Source organism: Chenopodium album, chromosome 13 (genome assembly GCF_948465745.1).
Source record: "Chenopodium album chromosome 13, dcCheAlbu1.1, whole genome shotgun sequence".
NCBI lineage: Eukaryota > Viridiplantae > Streptophyta > Magnoliopsida > Caryophyllales > Amaranthaceae > Chenopodium > Chenopodium album.
The window spans coordinates 48931700-48955226 of NC_137846.1; the positions used below are offsets into that span (position 1 = coordinate 48931700).

General features: G+C 34.7%; 1 protein-coding gene across 1 annotated transcript; it reads left to right on the forward strand.

Moving 5' to 3' along the window:
• Nucleotides 1–10644: 10644 nt before the first annotated feature.
• On the forward strand, nt 10645–22725 carry LOC145574869 (disease resistance protein RPS5-like). Its single transcript, XM_081632739.1, has 5 exons — nt 10645–10782; nt 10900–11021; nt 11238–11377; nt 14594–14676; nt 18269–22725. The coding sequence occupies exon 5, from the start codon at nt 18277–18279 to the stop codon at nt 22576–22578; it is 4302 nt and encodes a 1433-aa protein (XP_081488865.1). The 5' UTR covers nt 10645–10782; nt 10900–11021; nt 11238–11377; nt 14594–14676; nt 18269–18276; the 3' UTR covers nt 22579–22725.
• The last annotated feature ends 802 nt before the right edge of the window (nt 22726–23527 follow it).

A 23527-nucleotide genomic window follows, 5' to 3' on the forward strand; every position in this document is an offset into this window, starting at 1 on the left:
GATGAACCTATGCCCTAGGTCTTTTATTCATTGATTTTCTCTATTCTTATTCTTCTCTACTTTTACTCTCCGTAGTTTAGTTCCCCTTTTATAATAACAATTTGGTTACTTGATAATTTAGATTGCTTTTAATTAATTAGAAATAAATTGACTTGTTTCCCTGTGGTTTGACCCTTCTTCCCTATCTACATATTTAGTGGATTTAGGTATTATTTTTTATTGGGTGATACGACTTTAGCCTGTCACCCCCTACACCAATCAGCCCCCCCTCTCCTGTTGACCACCGTAGACAAGACCCCACGCCGGCCACGGTAGACCATCAACCCCCACTACGTACTAGCCACGGCTGTAATACCCCGTATTTTCATACGTATTTTATAATTAATTAATTAAGAATTATTTTATAAAAAGGGTATTTTAGTAATTTCATTATTTGGGGCCAAAATAATATTTGAATTTTAGCGCCAAATATAAGTATTTAATCATTTGAATAATTAATTATTTTTGGATTTCTAAATTAATAATATAGGTTTAATTATCTTTTTAAGGTCGGTCCATATTTTACTAACTATTTCAAGAGAAATATTTAATATACATTATGTATTTAACTAATTTTGATATTATCTAAAATATTTATTTATTCAATTATTTTATTATTATTGATTGTTATCACTTTAGTTTGTTAATCATTATATTTTAAATTATCCTCTAATTTTCTTCTTCATTATCTCATTTTGTTCCTATCTTTCTTCTCCCAACCATATGTATATCCATTTAAATTTTCTTATCTTTTAACCCAACTATTAATCTAGACTTAATTTGATTCAAGTACCTTAACAACCCCAAAAACTTATCACATTTTCTAGTAATCATATCACACCTTATACTCTATCCTTTCTACACCCTAGACTATAAATACCCCTTCATACCTCTCACATTCTTCACACCAATTCTCTTCTTTTCTTCTCCTCAATTTTTCACAAATCATCCCGTTTATCTTTGAAGCCGATTTTCGGGCACTTCTGCTCAGTTTTTGGGGTATGGACGTTTGACATAAAGTTGTTCCTCTCGAAAAGTCTTTGAGGTTAGGCTCAAGAATCATCCAATTCCGAGCTATATCAAAGGAGTTATAGCCTCTGCAAATTCTGTCTATTATTTCCTACGCAAATCCAATTCTTCTCTTTTCCTTGGTTTCTTATCTTTTCTTCTTCTCTTCTCTTATTCAATTATTATTATTTTTATTATGGGGGATTTATAAAAATTATTATGAGTAGTTTTAATTATATAAAATCATATTTTTATGATGTTTATGAGAAATTAATTAAAAGGTTCATGTACATATAGTTGGGGGTTTATAATTATTTGTGATAGAGTATAAAACATATTCTTGGGCCTCAACCATCAGTTTAAACATAAAAACTTTTCAATGTGATAATGGTACGGAATATATTAATGGCACTTTTGATCAATTTTTTGAACAAAATGGTATGTCTTTTCGCCTTTCTTGTCCCCATACTTCACCACAAAATGGAAAAGCCGAAAGACACATTAAGTCCATAAATAATATTATTCGAACCATTCTTTCTCATGCCTATATGCCCCTCACCTTTTGGCATCATGATTTACCTATGGCCACATATTTACTAAACATCCTACCCGCAAAAGTATTAAATTACTTCTCACCCGCTCAAATTCTCTATCAAAGTGATCCTTCTTATTCGGATTTGCGTGTTTTTGGATGTTTATGTTTTCCTTTGTTTCCCTCCTCCTCAATAAATAAGCTCCAAGAAAGGTCCACTCCTTGTGCCTATCTCAGTTCACTCTCCTTCTTCTCTTTCTCCAACTGGGTCGCAGTCTCACACGGGCCCAGTTAACTCCCCTTCTCCTTCCCCTCAATCTTCACCTAGGCCGCAGTCTCACACGGGCCCAGTATCACCGGACAGCAGCCCAGCTCGCTTCACTCAGCAGCAAGCTCCTGCTCACCGTACTCCTCCACCTCACATGGGCCAGCAGCCCACATCTCCAACTCCCTCTGCTACAAGTCGTCCAGTTGCTCCTATTACAACTCCTACCCCTCAATTAACCGTTTCCCATTCCTCTTCTCGACCTACTAATCCTATGCTACATCATATGACAACTCGATCAATTAATGGCATAATAAAACCCAACCCAAAATATTCTTCCAATTTACTCCATACCACTTCAGCGGATATTTCTCCCATTCCCAAAAATCCCGTTAGTGCGTTACATGATCAAAATTGGAATAATGCAATGTTGGATGAATATAATGCTTTAATTGAAAATAAGACTTGGGAATTAGTGCCCAAGCCGCCTAATGTGAATGTTATTCGGTCAATGTGGATTTTTCGTCATAAATTTAATGCTGACGGTTCTTTTGAGCGTTATAAGGCTCGTCTTGTAGGTGATGGCAAAACCCAGCAGCAGGGGGTTGATTGTGATGAGACTTTCAGTCCTGTGGTCAAACCGGCCACAATTAGAACAGTTCTCAGTATTGCTCTGTCAAAGTCTTGGCCCATTCATCAAATGGATGTCAAGAATGCTTTCCTACATGGTCATCTCAATGAAACAGTTTATATGCATCAGCCCATGGGTTTTCGCGACAAACGTTTTCCTGATCATGTTTGTCTTTTGAAAAAATCCTTATATGGTTTGAAACAGGCGCCTCGTGCCTGGTATCAACGATTTGCTGACTTCGTTGCTACCATTGGATTTACTCATAGTAAGTCGGATCACTCTTTGTTCATTTACAAGAATGGTACTGATATTGCATATGTCTTGTTGTATGTGGATGACATAATACTCATGGCGTCATCTGACCGACTCCGTAAGTATTTTCTGAATCCCCTGGGTTTGGAATTTGCTATGAAGGACTTAGGTCCTCTGAGTTATTTTTTGGGAATTGCTGTCACTCGTCATTCCCATGGTTTATTTTTATCTCAGAAACAATATGCTGCAAAAATTGTTGAACGTGCAGGCATGTCCAACTGCAGTTCATGTCCTACTCCCATCGACACAAAGTCTAAACTTAGTGTTAACTCAGGCTCTCTTTTTGAAGATCCGACTACGTATCGTAGTCTTGCAGGTGCCCTTCAGTATCTCACTTTCACTAGGCCTGATATTTCTTATGCTGTGCAGCAAATTTGTCTTCATATGCATGCTCCGACAAATGAGCATATGAGTGCTCTTAAGCGTATAATACGCTATCTTCAGGGTACCTTATTCCATGGTCTACATTTGTACAAGTCATCTCTTGACAAACTTGTCTCTTATACAGATGCAGATTGGGGTGGGTGTCCGGACACCCGTCGTTCCACCTTTGGTTACTGTGTTTTTCTCGGTGATAATTTAGTCTCTTGGTCCTCCAAGCGACAACATATTCTTTCCCGTAGTAGTGCAGAGGCAGAATACAGGGGTGTTGCTAATGTTGTTTCTGATTCTTGCTGGATCTGAAACTTGCTCTTGGAGTTGCATTGTCCTATTCAAAAGGCAACTCTAGTTTATTGTGACAATGTGAGTGCGATATATCTATCAGGAAATCCCGTGCAACACCAACGCACTAAACACATTGAAATGGATATTCACTTCGTCCGTGAGAAGGTTTCTCGTGGCAAAGTTCGTGTGCTACATGTCTCGTCCCGTTATCAGATTGCTGATATTTTTACAAAAGGGCTTCCGCGCGTATTATTTAATGATTTTTGGGACAGTCTAAGCATTCGAACACCTCCTGCTTCGACTGAGGGGGTGTGTTAGAATATATTTTCATAATATATTCTATATTGTATTTATCTTGTATTTATTTAGTTTCCTTAGATTACTCAATTGTTTGTTAAATATGTAAGTCTATCTTTATCTTCTAAAGTTAGCAAAATCAGTTAGCATGATTATTGCCTAACTAATAGCTTGTACATGCTGTATATATTCTTCGGTTTTGTTAATGGAAAGATCACGGATCATATTCTTTAACATGGTATCGGAGCCAGCGTGACACAAAGGTCACGGGTTCGAATCTCATCCACCCCCACTTTCAAGTGGAATATTAAGCGCTGGGTATGAGGAGGGCCCATGCTGCATCCACACTTCTAGCCCAAACGGGCTCTCGTGTGAGGGGGAGTTATAGATTATAAAACATATTCTTGGGCCTCAACCATCAGTTTAAGCTTTTGGTTGAGTTGGTCCTTTAACAATTTGTTAACCTTATATTGATTAAGGTTATATTTATTTGTAGGGTGTGTTCGACCAAGATTCTTGAGGTTATTTTGGCGTGTATAGCTAAGCAAGGATCAAGGTACGTTAAGTGGCTAGATACCTTTGAAAGTGATTGGTTTGAATAACATGTTTTTTATGATTTGATTGGTAATTGAATTAAATTGATTTGAATTATGATTTTGAAATAAATCATGTTTGGAGGTATTGATAAAAGTATTTTGGTTTTTAAATCATGTTTTAAATGGTTTGAATTACTTATTGTGTTTAAATAAATGATTTGATTTTTAAAAGGTTTGTTGAATTAAAATAAAAGGTTTTTCAAGGAAGAGTTATTGATTTTGGAAAGCTATTAATATGAGATTTTATTCTCAAGTATTTATTTAAAATGTTTTGATTTTGAAAGTATGTGGACTTATCAAAAAGGAGTTTGAATTATATTGGATTTGTTGGATCTTAAAAGGATTTATTGAACCATTGAATTATTATTATTATTAATGCTTTATAATATAAGCATGTTGGTAATCCCACTATGCGGATTTGGTTTATTGATAAGGCCTTGGACTTTGTATGACCGGGTCTTTCCTCAAGAATAGCCTTGTAATATAAGGAGACTAGCTTGGGGGGTGTGCACACTTGGGTGAGGAATTGGATTTAAAGAATGGTTCAAAAAGGAATTGGATTTTTAAAGGAATTGGTTTATCAATTATTTTAAATGTTGAATCATTGGAATTGGTTTTGAATCATGAGTTTTGGAATTAGTGGATTATTTATTGGAATCGATTTTAAAAGCATGTTTGCAAATAAATTGAGGTTACATTATCTTGCACTTATCGTACTTAGCATATTTTGCTAATCTGTATTTCCTATTTGTTTTGGTTCGCCCTGTTTACCGTAATGGTAAGCAGTGTTGACTATTTTCAGGTGGAGTCATGAATGAGCATATGGGAGTCCTGGGATTTGCTTCACCTAGTTTAGGAATGTTGGTCTTGTCTTTATTTAGAGTACTCATAACAATGTTACTATTTTCATAAGTATTAATAAAAGAAAGTTGAGTTTCCGCTGCAAGTTTTTGTTATTGAGTTAAGTATTTTGAGTGGCCTTGCGTAATCACGCGGCGGTAATACGTCCAAGTCTATCTCTACGGTATAATTATACGTATTATACTGATATTTCCGTAGAGGGAGATTGGGGGTGTTACAACGGTAGACCATCAGTCAGCAACTCTCCTATCATCGACCACTTTCTCTCCCCCCCTCCCACTATTGACCATCCTACCCCATAACACCCGTCTCTCCCTCTCCTTTCCCCACCGCCGACCAATCCCCCCCCCCCCCGGTTGGCCAATCTCTCCCTCCCTAAATGCCGGCTAAACCCCCTCCCTTTACCTCTTTATCCATTCCCCATGCAGTACTTTTATTGCTTTATGAGGCTATCGTAATGAGATCATTTTTTTGTTAACGTTCTTCATTTCGTAATAGCTACTGTATTTAGTAGTTTAATTAATGCCTAAAAAACATTGAGAAATACGGAGTGCCTTTTTTTAGATAATTTAATTTCATACCATGGAGGTATTATTTTTACAGTAACCAGCCAATTTCAGTCATACTGCATATATTTTGAATTTCAGTTGTACGCATTACGTTTTACAAACAATTTGATGACACCCCAGGCCACTTCTATGAACAAATTATCATTATAGGTATAAAGTGTATTTTTAGTTGAACAAGTAGATTATTTCTTTTTTTTTTTTTTTTCTTTTTCTTTTAATTTAACTGCATTATCTACGGTACTTCGTATGTATGTAGATTGACATTGACCATACTTTAAACTTTCACACAGCTAACATTTTGTTTTGCTCTCAACGGGAAGTAATCGTAATTAAAGTTTTACTTATCACAAGTGTAACTAATTTTGGTGGTTCATAAAGATAGATAAAATAACGAGATTTAGTTCAAAAGGGATTGCAAATAGAGGTGTCAATTCGGATAACCGGATGGAATTTAGGTCGGGTCGGGTCTGTTCGAATCGAATATATATTCGGGTTAAAAATATTCTTTTAACTCGAATCGGGTCTAGTCAAATTCGAATCGGATCAAAATTCAGGTCATGGGAAATCAATTCCGGGTCGGATATGGGTCGTGCCAACTTTAGATCGGTTCACTTTTGGTTCGGATAAATTCGGATTGGGTTCAAAACGGGTTTAACCGGGTAATTTTGGGTCGGATAGATTTGGGTCGGGTTGATTTCGGATCGGATGATTTTGATTCGGTCAAATTCGGTTTGATTAAGATAAGGTTGATCAGTTGATTCATTTATTGGTCAATTTCGATTCAATTCCTTTCTGTGTTTGGCTGGATTTTGGTTGAGTTGACCAAATTCATATCTGAATAAGGTTATTTTTAAACTAGAGTTATTGTTGAGTTTTTACCTTATTATTGGGTTAATATCAAGTCGTATCATATATTTTTATCATTTGATTATTAATTACGAATTACGAAGTTTTAGTTTTCTCATTTGATCAAGTTATGTGTACTTTTTATCTTTGAGGCAAGCAAATTGAAATTGAATAATTATCGATGACTTTTCATACCTATGTAAGTGAAACGATAAATAATGAGCTAGTGATATATTGACAAATGATAGTTACATATGGTGGTATATACAAATAAGAATGTCATATTTTAAGGTTACTAGATGAAGCCCGTGCGATGCACAGTTTGTTTGAATTTTTTAAAATATTGATTTTTTGTATTTATGTGCTAAAATTTGTTACATATTTAGATAAAATTCTTAATATTAAAAGATAAGATTTTATATTTAATTAATTTAAACTTAAAATATCATTCGCTAAATTTTCTTGCGTGGCATATGAATTAATTAATTCTAACAGAAATTAATAATCTCTTATCTAATTGGCTACAACTAAAATTTACTATCTTACATGGCGCGCATAGAAAATTAAATCCTATGTGGCTCTCTAAAACCTCGGGAAAAAACTCCCCTTTATATATATAAATATTAGATTATAAATCTTCAATTGTACAATCTTCAATGTCATCTTTTAGATGAGACGAATATAAAGCTTAATTAGAAAGTAATTTTATATAATTTGTATGTACATGAAGTAAACTTGTTATTTCGGATTATTTATTTGTAGTAAAATAAGTTAACTTGTTAATAATAAGTGAATATAGTAGTATAAGAACTGAATAAAAATGTCAATAATTAATAATGGTCGGGTTAAATTTGAATCGGGTAAAAATCAAATCGAGTTAAAATCGGGTCGGGTTGATACCAGTTCGGGTCAAAATAGATCGGATTAGATCGGTTATTTTTCGGGTTGGGTCAAATCGATTCTATTTATGTTCAGGTCGGGTCTAATCGAATTCGGGTTTTGTTCAGTTTGAATCAAATCGGTGTCGGGTTAAGTTCAGATCGGGTCAAATTCGGATTCGGGTCGAGTTCAGTTCGGTTACAGATCGGGTTTGGGTCTTAATTTTCTCGGATCAAATCGAATCGGTTACAGTTCAAAGTGGATAATTTTTTTCGAGTCGATTCGGTTTTGACACCTTTAATTGCAAGGGATGAACGAAATAATATCTATATCGCGTAATCTATAATAGAATTGTAGAGTAAGTTAATGAGGTTTCTCCAAAACCTTAATCCTCAATTCTCATGCACTCAACCTTATCTCTTTACCTTTAATTTTCCCTTCCCCTAACTTGTCTCTTCCTCTCACCCTCCTTAAAAATGTTGGGGTTTGGTGAGTCCGACTCACCGCGGAAACAACCCCGACCCAAGGAACCACTCGTAATTAATAAAACTATAAAGCATAAATAAATAAACACAAGAAAAGGAAGAACGAATCATACCCTTGAAGCGAGCTTCGCCCTCTCAAAACGGGCTCTTACTTGAAAGCCTTGAGCACCGCAAATGTCGTGCCTCCAACGGTATCCACCCACAAAGGACGAACACGACTTTTTAGGTCCGCTACCTTGGAGTTAGCAAGGTCCGACCAAAACCCAAGTGTTAATGAAGTTTAAGAGTTTTTCCCAAAATATAGAATGCTCTTTCTAACTCTCACTCAAGCACTTTACTCCAAATTCCAAGATTGGTATTTATAGAGGAAAGTATGAGTGGGAATATCTATCCCATCAAATTGGGATCATGAAATTCCACAAATTAATTTAAAGCTAAATTAAATTAAAATTGCAAACTAATAATGAATCTACAAGTGGCATTACCATGTGAAATGGGTTGGTGAGGACCACATGGAGAGTAGGGGACCATACTTGCTCCCCACTCAATACTCTCCTTGTGCCACATGTCCTTACCCACTTGCTCCCATATTCCTCAAGCTTCCCCATAGTGACCAGCCCTATAGCCCAGCCACGAGCCTAGCCTGAGCCCAGCCCCGCACCAAGATGCGGGCTGCTGCTGTGCGCGCAAGCCACACACTTGGTGCAGGCTTGCTGCTGTGCGTGGCTGCTAGTGCGTGCGCTGCTGGCACGCCTAGCTTGCGGCAGCTAGCTGCTGCACGCACCACGTGCACGCGGCTGCTAGCTGCTGCTGTGCGTGGCTGCTAGCACGGTGCGCTAGCACGCACCTAGCCAACCATGCTAGGCTCGGCTTGGTGCGCTTGCTAGCCACCTGTGCTTGGACATTTTTGCCCCTAGCATTTGGGAATATGGTCGATTTATTATTATTTTGCGCGTCTCGTCTTTTTATTATTTTTGACTCGACTTCCGACGATCGGGTTCGACGCTCCAAGCTCGAATTACCGACGTCTAAATATTTAACACTCGGGCGACAAATTAATTTCTTCCGAATTAATTCGTCGAGTCGGTTCGTATATTTTGCTTGGGTGTGACCCGAAGGGTTCAGTCAAGATTAAGCTGTAATATTAATTATATTAATATTACTATTCGGAAGCGGCCTCCACCCAGACATTCCGATCACTTGACCTTACTAAATATATTAGCTTTCTAATAATTCTGAACCCGCTATCAGAATAATACACTTGTACGAAGGACACCATTCCTTTAAAAAAAAAAACCCTAAAATCTTTAGCAGCCACAAAGGGCTACCATCATCATCTTTTTGATGATAGTAAGCCCCGATTCTTTCTTTATTTCCTTTGTTTTTGTGTTTTAGTTATTAATAAAATAATAATTCTCCTTGTTATCTCTTTATGAGAGTTTTCTTCCCAATATTTGGGTTTCTTCTCTCCTTTTGTCAGAACTTGGGGTTTGTCTTTCTTCTCTTCCCTGGAAGATTGAAAATAAATTTATTATTAGGGTTTTATCTGAAAGATTGGATTCATGGGTTATTAGTTGTACAATTTTGCAATTGACGTTGTTATTGAGGATGGGATCAATATGGTAAAGTAATGATTTTTCTTCCTAAAGCTATGTCAAGAAGAAGGACTCCCTCACAAAAGGCTGCATAATTCAACGAACAACCGAGGACCGTGCTTCGCCGTCAGATCTAGTTTCTCATCATCATAGTTTCTTTAAAGAGGAGTTTTACTTGATTAATTTAGATTGTATTTCACTTTTCTATGATGCTTATTGTAGATGTCGTATGAGTTTCAATTAATGATAGTATTAGGCTACTAGCTCAAGTATACATTGGGTGAATGGGTGATCATTAGATTTGATAATTAACTCATATTTGTTGAGCTACTAAAATTCATTCTATTCAATAAAATTATCATATTCAATAATGATGATTATTTAATTAAATTTGAAGCTGGATGAGCAGCTCCAAGGAAGAAAGTGTAAAACATAAATAGCTGATGAAGGACAGTGTATGTAAAGCGTAGTTTCTCTTCAATAGTTGAGAAGGAACACACCTAGTCACCTATTTCCTGACAAATTTCGCGCCATGTCCTTAGAAAGTGTCATTAGGACACACTTTTTGACCAACCAGTCTGTAGATCAAAGGAGTAAAGCAACTACAACCACATAAATAAATTACATGATCATAATAATCGGTTCTTATAAACATGTTGTAGTGGTTGAAATGTATCCGTCTCATTTTATCCATTTTATTGCCAGACTACCTCCCCTTTACTCTTAGTCTCTTAGGTAGAAATGTCAATTTGGATACTCGAGTCGGTCGGTCAAGTTTGGTGGAGTCGGATACTCTTTAAGGGTCTGCTCTGATTTATTGAGCTAAGCTAAACTAAACTTAACTAAATATTTTATGAGAAAAGGAAATTAGGAACTGAACTGAACCGATTAGAGCTGAATTGAACTGAAATGAACCGGCCCTAAGTGATGACCCTCCATTAGTGGACCAAAAAAGAGGAAGTTTCCTAATAATTTCAAGGAAAATCACAAATCAACTTTTTGACTATTTACCTATTTAGTGACTCAAGTCAATTGGAGATTTGGATTTTACTGTTTATTTATGAATTGATCGAACATTCACTTGAAACTAAACATTCACTTGTATTTTGGTTTCATCTTTCATACACAAAATTTCACCACCACACTTTCTGAATTGTGATAAACTCATAAAAACCGGTGGAAAAACGACATCACAGCATAGGTAAATCGCTATCCTTCTGCTTTCTCAGATTTCCTCTGTCTTGAATGTGTTGCATAATCTCATTCATACTTTGCTTATTTCCATGGACCTGATTATTGGCCACTTTTCCTATTTCAGGGATCATTTATGTTGAATTTAACAAAGAGAATTAGTACATTCAGCAGATAATACATGGCAGGGGAGATTATTTCACCGATCTGAACTTCTGAAGTCTAATTTGGAACTTTTTGTTCATCATTGTAAGGTCTAAATAGTAAAGCAATATCTTTTACTTAATTACAATCTTCCTACTTTGCCTAGTAAAAGATCAATATTTATGTTTCCACTTTCTTCCTTTTCATGCCCAAAGTGGCTGAGAATTTGGTTATCTTTTATATATTTGGTTGAAAGTTGAACAATGGAAATATGTAGTTGCTGTATTCTCATATATATTTTGGGTTTTTTTCTTCTGCTAGGTTATTCATCCAGTTCTGTATTCTACAATATTTTGTGGAAGCTGTTTATGAGGCACATCTTCAATCTGAATTGAGCCCATTCTTCCACGGGAGTTTACTACGATTTGATTGAAATTTAGAAAAAAATCGGACAACTAGAGGTACATCACTAACTAGTTATTCCTTTTTTTGTTGTATGTTTTAGTTGCTTTCACATTACTTGAGTGATTCGTTTTTAACATAAGGAAAAAAAAAAAAAAAAAAAAAAAAAAAAAAAAAAAAAAAAAACTTGCATTATTTGAGTGTTGTCAAATATCTAGGATTCGTCACATGCTTTAAATTGCTTGCTTTCAATTTCTTGTAATTTGGTGTTTGTGTTGATGTTCTAAGATGTTGGCTGTTGTAAACTGTCATTTAAATGATTTTTTATTTTATTTTTTTCATACTTAATTGGTGGTTTTGGTATAAAAAATGTTGTTCTGAATCGAGATTCTGGTTAATGATTTGATTTGGTTAGTTCTTGATTGAAAATTGAATTGAAGTGTGATTTGTGTTGTTGGATAATGTCGGATATTCAATGTTGAATGTTGGCTTGGTTACATCAATTTGGTATTATTTCGAAGTAGTATGATGTGTTGTTATGGATCTTTAGTGATATCAATAATTGTTTGTCATTCTTTGGTTGAAAACTTAGAGTTTTAGGCGATATCAATCTTTTTTTCCCCTGTCTCATTCTTCTTTCTTAAACACAATTTATCTTCTTCTTCCTCAAATCCTTGTGTTTTTTCTTGGAGTGTGAATCAAATTACTTAGGTTAAATTTTCAGAGGGTTTGATTGATATCCTTTTTTTGTTTTTTTTTTTCCCTTTTCTTTTCTGTGATCAATTTCATTTGTTTAAATTGATATAAACTTATGAGATCTTCTAAGATCAGTTTTGTGACCCAACAAAGGTCTTTTGGGGTCCTTCGAGGCTTTCTTTGATCATCTTTTGTGATCAGTTTTTGACTCGTAGAAGTCTCTTTCACAAGACTCATTGAGGTCAAATTTGTTGAAACCCATAGGTCATAGTGATTGTTATTTGCTGAAACCATAGAGGTTTACTTTCGGTTGAATGATCCATGGAGATCGATTTTGCGACCCAATAGATGGTCAATTTTTAGATCCAATATGTGGTCAAGTTGTTGTGCCTGAGAGGCTTTTCATTGTGATACATAGTGATCTCTGTTGTGACCCATTAGAGGTCTTTGTTGATGATCCATAGAGATCAAATTTGATGACCTATACGGCTTTACCGGTCCTTTTATTCCCATAGAGGCCATTTCTCGAGATCCATAGTGATAATTTGTTGATGATCCATATTCTTATCTTATTCTCCAATAAACCATTCCTCACATTTCTTTTGACTCCCAAGCACATTTTTTCTTCCACATTCATTCTCCTCTTGTTTTCTTATTTACATTGGAATTATAATGTATTACTATGTGATTAGCGGTTCGTTTAATTGTTAATTTTTTTTGGAGAATATGCACTGTTGATGGTGTTTTCAACTGAAAGTTGAGCTGTTGGAGATTGGTTTGGCTGTTAGTGCATGGTGCTCTTATGAATTCATCAGTTTTAAAGGTCAAAGGGATGGCCAAGTTCTCTCCCTGAAATCAATCATCTCCTTATTTAATTGAGTTGGGTGTTTCTTGTGCAAGAATGATTGGTGAGTATATGGTGATTGTGAAGTGTTCTGTTGGCTGTGCTAGTATATATGATTATATGAAGTGTGGGCCGTTGATTTTTTTTTTTTTTTTTTTTTTTTTAAGGGGGGGGTGTTGGAGTTTATCATTTAGTCAACATAGATTTAGTGAGTTTATGTTTAATAATTAGCATTAGCTTTTATATTATTAAATGCTCTAAGCTTGTACTTTTTTTCAATTTATAACAGAATGATAGAAAAATTTCTTATTCTTCCTTTTAAAAAAAAGACTTATTCTTTTCTCTTCCTCTCCAAGTTCAAGCATACTCTTAAATGGCTTCTTCTCTCCTTTTACATGACTCCCTTCCCCCATAAACATCAATTTTGACAAAGATTGATACAACACTGGTAAACTACAACCAATTTTGTCATTTATTAGCCTTAATGTTCTTTTGTGTCATTCTTGAAATAAACCAAATCATTTGTTAGCACATCATAGGTAATTATGTACCACATTGGTCACCAGAGGCGGATCTACGTAGTGACCCGGGGGGACACGTGCTACCCCTCCCAAAAAAAAAAAAAAAAATTTGTTTACAAAAAATCCTCCTATGAAACACAATATAAAAATTACACAATGCATATTATTCAGCATAACTAAAGTTGCTTCAGTGGTATCAAAGTAGGGGCATAAAGTTTTCTTTTTGTACCCAATGCCCAATGGTCAGTTGTTCGATTCTCTTCATGTAGACAATACACCTATTTTTTAGTTCATTTTTTTTTCTTCTTTGAGGAATTTTTAGTTCATTTCTAAGTCTTTTTTTTTTTTTTTTTTTTTTTTTGTTTTGATATATTTTTTTTCCTAAAAAATATCAATGATTTATTATTTTTTTCCCCAAAATTAATTTCCTCTTTCTTGACATTATATTCAAATAGATTAGATACAAATGGTTTCCATCGAAAATTGATTTTTCCCCAAATAACTTTTCACTTTCTTGACTTTATGTTCAAACATTAGATAAAAATAACTCTCATAAAAAAAAATGGTTGACAACAATAATACTTATAATAGTATTTTAATAACTAGTATGATCTACATAATTTTATCCATGAAAACAGCTCATTGCAAAATCTATAGATGTTTAAAATTTGATGACAACTTTTTTTTAAAATATAGAATTACAATATATTATGCAAAAAAGTAATTTGATGTGTAATTACCAGTTTAAATAATTTAATTTGAGTTTCAACTTTCAAGTTAGTAGGTGTATATTTGTTTGTTTTTTTTTTTTCCTTCTTCTTCTACCATTTAGTGCTACCCCTAATCTGGAATCCTGGATCCGCCACTGTTGGTCACCTTTGATGCTAGAGTGATTTTACATATACAATAAAACGCGTATAAATAAGCATTTTCATACAAAAACACATTTTATGAAATGGAGTACTTCTACTTTAATCACCATTAAGTCATCATTGATTTAGTTGTATTTTTCCCACTAATCTTAGTTTCTTTGCTCATTAACCTCCTACAATTAGATTATGGTTATGCCTTATCTTCTTATAACTCAAATTTGTTTTCGTCGCTATTCCCTATTCTTAATAATCATTATTTCTTTCGTCATTAGGATTCAAACAAAATTCTGAAATCTAATTGCTTCTAATTTGTTTTTTGACTTTCGTTTTGTGTTATTGCAGTTTTCGAAAGCCAAATCGTTTGATTTTCGTAGCTACGTTTTTAGCAAAGGGAGTAGTGAATTTTGCTGGGACAAACCAATAAGGTGAGGAAATTTTGATTTCATTATTTCCTCATGTGCATTCATAAATCATAATCTGGCCTACAACTCAATGTACTTGTTGATCTAGTTTTAAAAGGCGATAAATTGAGAACCTTGATTTATACTATTCCCTCCGTTTCATAATGTTAGTCTCATATACTATTTTGGGTGTTTTAAAAAGTTCTACCCATATTGAATATATTTCATTTATGACTTGTTTTTTTTTTGAAATTAATTGCTTGTGGATTGATGACATGACTCTAAGTAAGGAAATTTTTACCTTAAATTATGCAATTATGACTTGTGCTTTCCTAATAAAAAATAAAAAAAGTTAAATAAGGTAAACTAATCATGAAATCTGTTATACTTTAATGTTAGATTCCAAATATATTTGTTTTCTTATTTTATGCGATTGATTGCATATGGGACTAACATTATGAAACGGAGGGAGTAGTATTCTAGTAATATGTGTAATGAACTCCAACCATGGAAGAAGTATAAAGACAATTTTTATTTTAATTTATTATTTTTTATTGTACACACTTGCATTTTGGATTGTTCTTATTCTTCTAGCTACTGTTTCTTTGTTTATCATTTAGTCGTTTATAATGACTATTGCTTAAGTTCTCATTAACATTATTAAGGGTCATTTACAATAATTTTTTTTTTTTTTAATCCTTTAGCCACCCCAAAATTAATAAGATGATCCACTTTCATTGGACCCAATATATCTCGTACCTGAATTAAAAGCCTTCAAACCTGAACCAACATCCAACCCTACCTGAATTTGAACTCAAACGAGTACCACCTTTAGGCTCTAGCTAGTACTTCATATGTTTTAAATAATTAGTAGACGTCCCAATAATTATAGTTGTATTTATTTATAAAACTTTAATAGAAATAAGATTAGAAAAAGTATCCCAAATCATACTACTATATTAAAAAACGAAAATTTTTAAATTACCACCCAAAAAGGGAGTATCAATTTTCAAAATAACCACTCGTATAATATTTCTTTTTTTAAATTACCACCCCTTAAATTAAATAATCACTCAAGATTACCATCCATTTCAAAATTCTGGTGGGTTTTCCGTCTTTGGGCCCGTTTAATATTTATTTTGACCCTTTTGACTAAATTTTCTCGCTTTTTCTCTTTTAAATAACTCTTTTAACTTCAATTCGCATTTTCTTCACCAAATTCCACCATAATTGGGGTAAATAGGTAGAATAGGGGGTTTTATGAAATTAGGGTTCATGCTTCAATTGATTAGGGGTTTTCTTATATTAGGGTTCATCTTTTAATTGAATGGGTTTTTTTTTGAAATTAGGGTTCCTACTTCAAATAAATTGAGGTTGTTATGAAATTAGGGTTCCTTCCTCTTTCCCCTTTGCTTGAAGTGTTTCTGATGGGTGCGGCTCCTTCCGGTAAGAAGGAGGAGAAAGAAAGTGACTCCTTTGCAATCAATTATCCACAAGTTACTCCTTTGCAAAACAAACAAAAAATTAGGGTTTTAATTTACTAATTTAAAGAGTTGTTGATAATTTATGAAGAAAGGAGATTGTTTAGAAAATTAATGAAGAAATTGAATGAGGAAAGGGGTTTTGTTGAGTTCAATAGCATAGAGAGAATGGAATCGGGATAAATAAACAAAAAGGAGGGAAATAAGGTAGGCGGGCCCACAAACGCAAAATCCACCGGAATTTTGAAATGGGTGATAATTTGAGTGATTTGTTAATTTAAGGGGTGATAATTTTTAAAAAAAAAATATGAAATGGGTGGCTATTTTGAAAATGGATACATTTTTGGGTGATAATTTAACAATTTTCATTAAAAATTAACATGATTCTCAATTTCTCACAAGCCATAAAGCTACATAAAAAAAATAAAAAAAAAATAAAAAAAAAGACATTCTGGTGTGTGTAACTCTTTATATTAATAATGACCTTTTTCATAATTTTTTCATAAAACAAAATCTCCAACATTTCCTCACTAATTCTTCTAATGATGATTTTCTTACACGTGTAAGGGTGACCTTATAATGAATTATATAAAGTTGCTTAGATAAAAATTTTGAACTAAAATAATTATGTTTGTTGAATATAATTTTAACAAAATAAAATTATTTTTCCAAAACATTATTTAGATAAAGTGAGGTGAACAGTGTCTTAAAGTAATTTAGTACCAAGTGAAGATATACACTTTGTAGTAACCTAGGGCATTGTTTATTTGTTTGTGCCTAAAAAGTAAAAAGTAGTTACTGATGTTTAAAGCCGGATACATATTTTTGAAAGTTATCACCATACTTGATTTTTTTTTTCTACTACATCATTATTTTTATTATGCTTTTTTCATTCCAAATTAAATGACATTTAATGTTTGTCAATGCATAAATTTAACCGTAATCATCTCTAATTATGAATAATTCAAATTTATAAAAAAAAATTGATATTAATACAAATTAAGATTATTCTATCAAGTTCTCACATGACTATATTTTTTATTTCTAATCTATAAATCACAAAAGTTAGTCAAACGTGCCATCTAATTTGGAATGGAAGAAGTATAAAGACGATTTTTTTTTTTTTTTTGGTTAATATTTTTATTTTGCAATCTCTTGCATTTTAGATTGTTCTTATTCTTCTTCTTTTATTTTTTTTTCTTTGGAGGAAAATTGTTCTTATTCTTCTAGTTACTCTCTCTTTGTTTATCATTTAGTCGTTTATATTGACTATTGCTTAAATTCTCATTTTGGCATTATTAATTTTTTCTCCAATCAGTACCAGAACAAGATAACAACTATTATCAAGTTCAAGCATTGCCATTTTTTAATTTGTCATGCTTTTCCTAAACTTTTTTCCTATTAGATATACCACGTTTTCATTAAGCTCTTTTAGTTGAATATTATACATTTATTGATGTTGGAGATATGCAACAAGGAAAAAGAATACAAAATTTTAAGGTATACCTACAAATTTACAATATATGTTACCTAACAAGTTCTATCACAAAAGTTCTCACATGACTATATATTAATACAAATTAAGAGGATTCTATCAAGTTCTCACATGACTATATATTTTTTTTCTAATTTATAAATCACAAAAGTTCGTCAAAGCAGAATTTATGAATAGTGTCAAAAGTCAAACGTGCCATCTAATTTGGAATGGAAGAAGCATAAAGACCTTTTTTTTTTTTTTTTTTTTTAAATATTTTTATTTTGCAATCTCTTGCATTTTGGATTGTTCTTATTCTTCTAGTTACTCTCTCTTTGTTTATCATTTAGTCGTTTATATTGACTATTGCTTAAGTTCTCATTGGCATTATTAATTTTTTCTCCAATCAGTATCCAATGTTCTGTTACCAGAACAGGATAACAACTACTAATCGGTCAAGTTCAAGCATTGCCATTCTTTTATTTGTCATGCTTTTCCTAAATTTTTTGCCAATTAGATATACCACATTTTCAGCAAAGCTCTTTTAGTTGAATATTATACATTTATTTGATGTTGAAATATGCAGCAAGGAAATAGAATACAAACTTTCAAGGCATACCTACAATATATGTTACCTAACAGATATTTTATCCTTTTTCAGGAATTGCAATGAAAGGAGTCTTGTGCAAAATATTGGCTATTAACTTAGATGACGAGTTGAAGACTTATAGGAGAAAAATAGACTGTCTCACTGCTGTTGAATCAGATAACCTCACAGTCTTGAAGAATGCAGAGATACAGCCTGGAAAAAGGCAAAAAAGTGAAGTTGAGTTGTGGTTCGCAAATGTCAAAGAAAAGAAATCGGAACTTCAACGGATTGAAACTGAATTTAGAGAGAAGGGCCCCAGCAGAAACCTGAAGAGCCGCATCGAAAAAGAAACCAAGGAAGTTGAAGAACTCACTCAGCAGGGGAAGTTTCCTACAGGAGTTGTACTGGATGATCATGAAAGCACGAGAATACCAATGGTAGCAACAACGTTGGTAGGCCAAAGTTTTACTGAGAATGTGGATTCGATCTTAAAGTTGTTGAAAGAGGATTCTGTGTTTGCAATTGGTGTATATGGAATGGGTGGCGTCGGAAAGACAACCTTAATGAAACAAATCCACAACAGGCTCCTGGAAGACTCTGGCACTGCAGTTTATTGGGTGACTGTGTCACAAGATTGTAGCCTTGAAAAGTTGCAAAATGAAATCGGGAAGGTTGTAGGTCTGGATCTATCAGAGAAAGATAAAGAGAGGAAGAAGGCTTTATTATTTCATAGATTGTCTGGGATGAAAAAATCCGTGATCATCCTAGATGACTTATGGAAGCATTATCTTCTAGAGCAAGTTGGCGTTCCCCTTAATTCGAGCAGTTGCAATATTGTAATGACTACCCGCTTGAAGGAGGTGTGTTGTAGAATGAGCTGCCAAAAAATCATCAAAATTGAGCCCCTATGTAAAAATGATGCTTGGAAATTGTTTGCTAAACATTTGGAGGAAATACCAAGTCATTTGACTAAATTAGCAGAAGAAATTGTTAGAGAATGTGGAGGTTTGCCACTTGCATTGATAACTATGGGATGTTGTGCAAGAGCATATGATACTATTCATGATTGGGAAAATGCTCTGTACGAACTGAGAAGGCCTGTTAGTAGGCAAGAGGTTATGGAAGAAGAGGTTTTCCGAGTGTTAAAATTCAGTTTTGACAGCTTGAAAGACCGAAAGGTACAAAATTGTTTCCTATGTTGTGCATTATTTCCAGAAGATCGAAGAATATATAAAGAATATTTGGTAGATCTTTGGATTGATGCTGGGCTGCTTGACGAGGTACCAAGTCCGCAAGACAAAGTAAGTAGAGGACATGCTATCTTGAATAGATTGTTGAGCTCATGCTTACTGGAAAGTGGGGAATTAACATATTTTGAAGATAGTGTGCAAATGCACGATTTGGTTAGAGACATGGCAATTATTATCACCCAAAATGATCCCCGTTTCCTGGCAAAATCTGGTGATCAACAGGAGGAAGTGCCTGAAGAGGAGCAATGGAGCAAAGGTCTGGTAAAGGTCTCATTGAGTCATAACAAAATCATGGAGATTCCAAATGGTATGGCACCTTTGACCCCAGAACTTACTGTGCTGATGCTCAATAATAATCCTCTAACAAGGATTCCAGAATCATTCTTTATGAACATGCGAGCCCTCACAGTTCTTGATTTATCTTATACTTCTATTGTGAGGTTACCAGAGAGTGTTTCTGATTTGGAAAATTTAAGGGCGCTCTTACTTGCAGAATGTTATGAGCTAACGTATGTGCCGTCACTAGCAAAGCTTTCAAATTTGAGGGTGCTAGATCTTGATTATGCTTATAAGCTTGAAAAGGCTCCAGACGGGATTGAAAAATTAAAGTGTCTGGAAAAGGTAACTTATTTGCCATGGGATGTATCTGACAGCACTGGCTTCAATAAGCTCATTCAATCTTTACCATCGTCAATAAGTTGCTACAAATTTAGGCTTCATGACCCGAAATTGTTCAATAGTGACGAGTCTGGCGACTTCAATATTTTTGAGAAGGAAGTGTGGGTAGCAGGGGCAGAAATAGGAGATGACGAAACCACTTACATGCTCCCGGCAACAATTGAAAAGCTTGAGATAAATAAATGTGATGTGAATAGAAGAAACCTGGGAGATGTTTTTCCCACATTGGGTTTGGCAACAGACTTAAAGAAGATAAATATATATCACTGCAATGGGTTAAAATACATATCATCAGCGTCATCGTCATCGTCAGGGCCACAAGTATCTTTCATTGAGAACATATCTCTTTATGATCTGCCTGATTTAAGAGGGATAATAGAATTCGGGAGATGCAGTTTTTCCCACCTTTGCCAACTACGAATAATAGATTGTCCAAAAATAAAGGTGATTTTTCCCCTCCCGGAGAAGCAACTTTCCCTTCCAAATCTAAAATCTCTTCATGTGTCATTTTGTGGTGAGTTGGAGGAGATATTTGAATCAAACAATGGTAATCATACCAACTCCGCTGTTGCTCTTCCTAACTTGGTTACTGTATACTTAGGTCATCTACCAAAGTTACGAAGAGTTTTCATGAACCCGCATCTCTGTACTTCGCTGGAAAAGCTTCCTGTAACCTACTGCAATGAGCTTGAAGAGATATTTGACGGTGGTGGCAGCAATGGTTCATCATCTTCAACTTTACAGGGTGGGACAGAGACACTAGTAGTTGATCCCATGAATGCTTGCATTCCACACAAACCAAATCCCATCTCTGCTCTCCCCAAATTGAAGATTATAATTTTGAAAGATTTGCCGAAGTTGGGAAGCATCTATAAGGACTTGCACCTCTGTACTTCTTTGGAAGAGCTTGAAGTAAATAATTGTCCGAAGATAGAGCGAATTTTCGAAGCACCCCAACCCACACTTGCTCTTCCTAATTTAAGGAAGCTTAAATTGGATTCGCTAACGAATCTGAGCAGCATACATAGAGGGCTACTCTTCTGCACTTCGCCGGAAGAGCTTACAGTGGAGTCTTGTGAAGAGTTGGAAGAGATATTTGAGAGAGATGGCAGAAGTAGTTCATCATCTTCAACTTTGCAGGGTGGGACAGAGACACTAGCAGTTGATCCCATGAATGCTTGCATTCCACACAAACCAAATCCCGTCTCTGCTCTCCCCAAATTGAAGATTATAATTTTGAAAGATTTGCCGAAGTTGGGAAGCATCTATAAGGACTTGCACCTCTTTCCTTCGTTGGAAGAACTTAGTGTGTGGAAATGCAATGAGTTGGAAGAGATATTCGAGAGTGGCAGCAGCAATAGTTCGTCTTGCAATTCACCACCTAGCCCCAACTTTGTTCTCTCCAAATTGAGAATAATAAGTTTGAGAAATCTACCAAAGTTGGAAAGCATCTATAAGGACTTGCACCTCTGTACTTCGCTGAAAGAGCTTGAAGTGATGGATTGTCCGAAGATAGAGCGAATTTTCGAAGCACCCGAACCCATACTTGCTCTTCCTAATTTAAGGAAGCTTAAATTGGATTCGCTAACGAATCTGAGCAGCATACATAGAGGGCTACTCTTCTGCACTTCGCTGGAAGAGCTTACAGTGGAGTCTTGTGAAGAGTTGGAAGAGATATTTGAGAGAGATGGCAGAAGTAGTTCATCATCTTCAACTTTGCAGGGTGGGACAGAGACACTAGCAGTTGATCCCATGAATGCTTGCATTCCACACAAACCAAATCCCGTCTCTGCTCTCCCCAAATTGAAGATTATAATTTTGAAAGATTTGCCGAAGTTGGGAAGCATCTATAAGGACTTGCACCTCTGTACTTCGCTGAAAGAGCTTGAAGTGATGGATTGTCCGAAGTTAGAGCGAATTTTCGAAGCACCCGAACCCATACTTGCTCTGCCTGATTTAAGGGAGCTTTATTTGCTGAGGCTACAGTATCTGAGCAGCATACATAGAGGGCTACTCCTCTGCATTTCTCTAAAAGAGTTTTCCGTAAAAGATTGCGTCAAGCTGAAAAAGGTACCGTTGTCTGACCACCTGATATGTGATGGCTCACCGTCCAGTTTACTTTCACTCCCCTCGGAGTCCCACAACCCGGAGTTGTGGGAGCTCTTACAAAGCAAATACTCTGAAGATGCACGTCTCCTATCTGATTATATACAACGTCATGTTAAACTTGAAAAACGTAATCAGAACCAGTTGAAGCTGAAAAGAAAAAGGAAACGTAATCAGAACCAGTTGAAGCTGAAAAGAAAAAGGAGCGACCTTGAAGTCAAAACTCGTGATTTTACAAAGTATATCGATCAAGTTTCGCTACCAGCCTCTGTTATTCCTAATGCAGATGAAGATAAAAATAATTGGCTTGCTGATCAACGTCTTCTACCACCGGTTAGTCCTTACTGAAGATGAACAAAATCAGACAAGGGTTTGGGGTGCATCCCTATCATTATCCTGACATTTCTATGGTTGTTTTTTTTTTTTCCTCTTTTATGTAGTGCACCCCCTACTGTGTAAATCAAGTATAAATGCATATTTTTTCTATTGCTGATATGTTCTCTCAGGCTTCCTATATTTATTCATTTGCAGTTATTATTATTATTTTTTTTCTTAAGAAGAATGCATTTAGAAGATTCGTAAATTCATACTACAATGTATACAAATAAAGACATGGGTAGGCACTCTACATTCATCTAGTTTATTTTGAATTTCAGGAGTCCTTCAGTTTTATAAAAGGAGATGTCATATATATAAATCATACTTCTATTTTTTTTTGGGTATGTGTAGAGAGAGACATAAATGATGTTATAGCCTTATAGGTGATGGTCACTACAACAAAATAAAACAAAGGTAACAGTGCAAAATCATTGCCTAATATAAAAAAAGTATTCAAAAATGTTTCTGACTGTTGCCACTCCCAAGCATTTAGTAGTTGGTAGGGCTCAAACTTGTGACCTCAATGTCACAAGGTGAGTTCCCCATCAACTCCACCAAACTTCCTTATATATATATCTTAAATTATGTTGTCTTTTTTAATATAAATGTTGCCATAGATGGCAACATAGATATTAATGTTACATTTTCAAACAATAGTTTTGTTATTATTATCTTCTCATGCAACAATTATTATGTTTGTTGTCTTAGACAAGAAAAAGGTAATACTTTTAGCGATTGTTGCCTTATATAGTCTAGAGCAACTCTTTTTTTTCTGTTACTTTAGTTCAAGGTAACAAATAAATATTGTTGCGTTAGATTATTAAGAGTAACATTTCTGTAAGTGTTGCAATCTTAAGTGTTGTCTATTCTCATTTTTTTTGTAGTGGGTTGAGAAGGCTGAATATTTTTTTTTACAGTA

Excerpts from the sequence above, each read along its gene's own strand:
- LOC145574869 (XM_081632739.1), top strand. The coding sequence starts at position 18,277 with ATGAAAGGAGTCTTGTGCAAAATATTGGCTATTAACTTAGATGACGAG.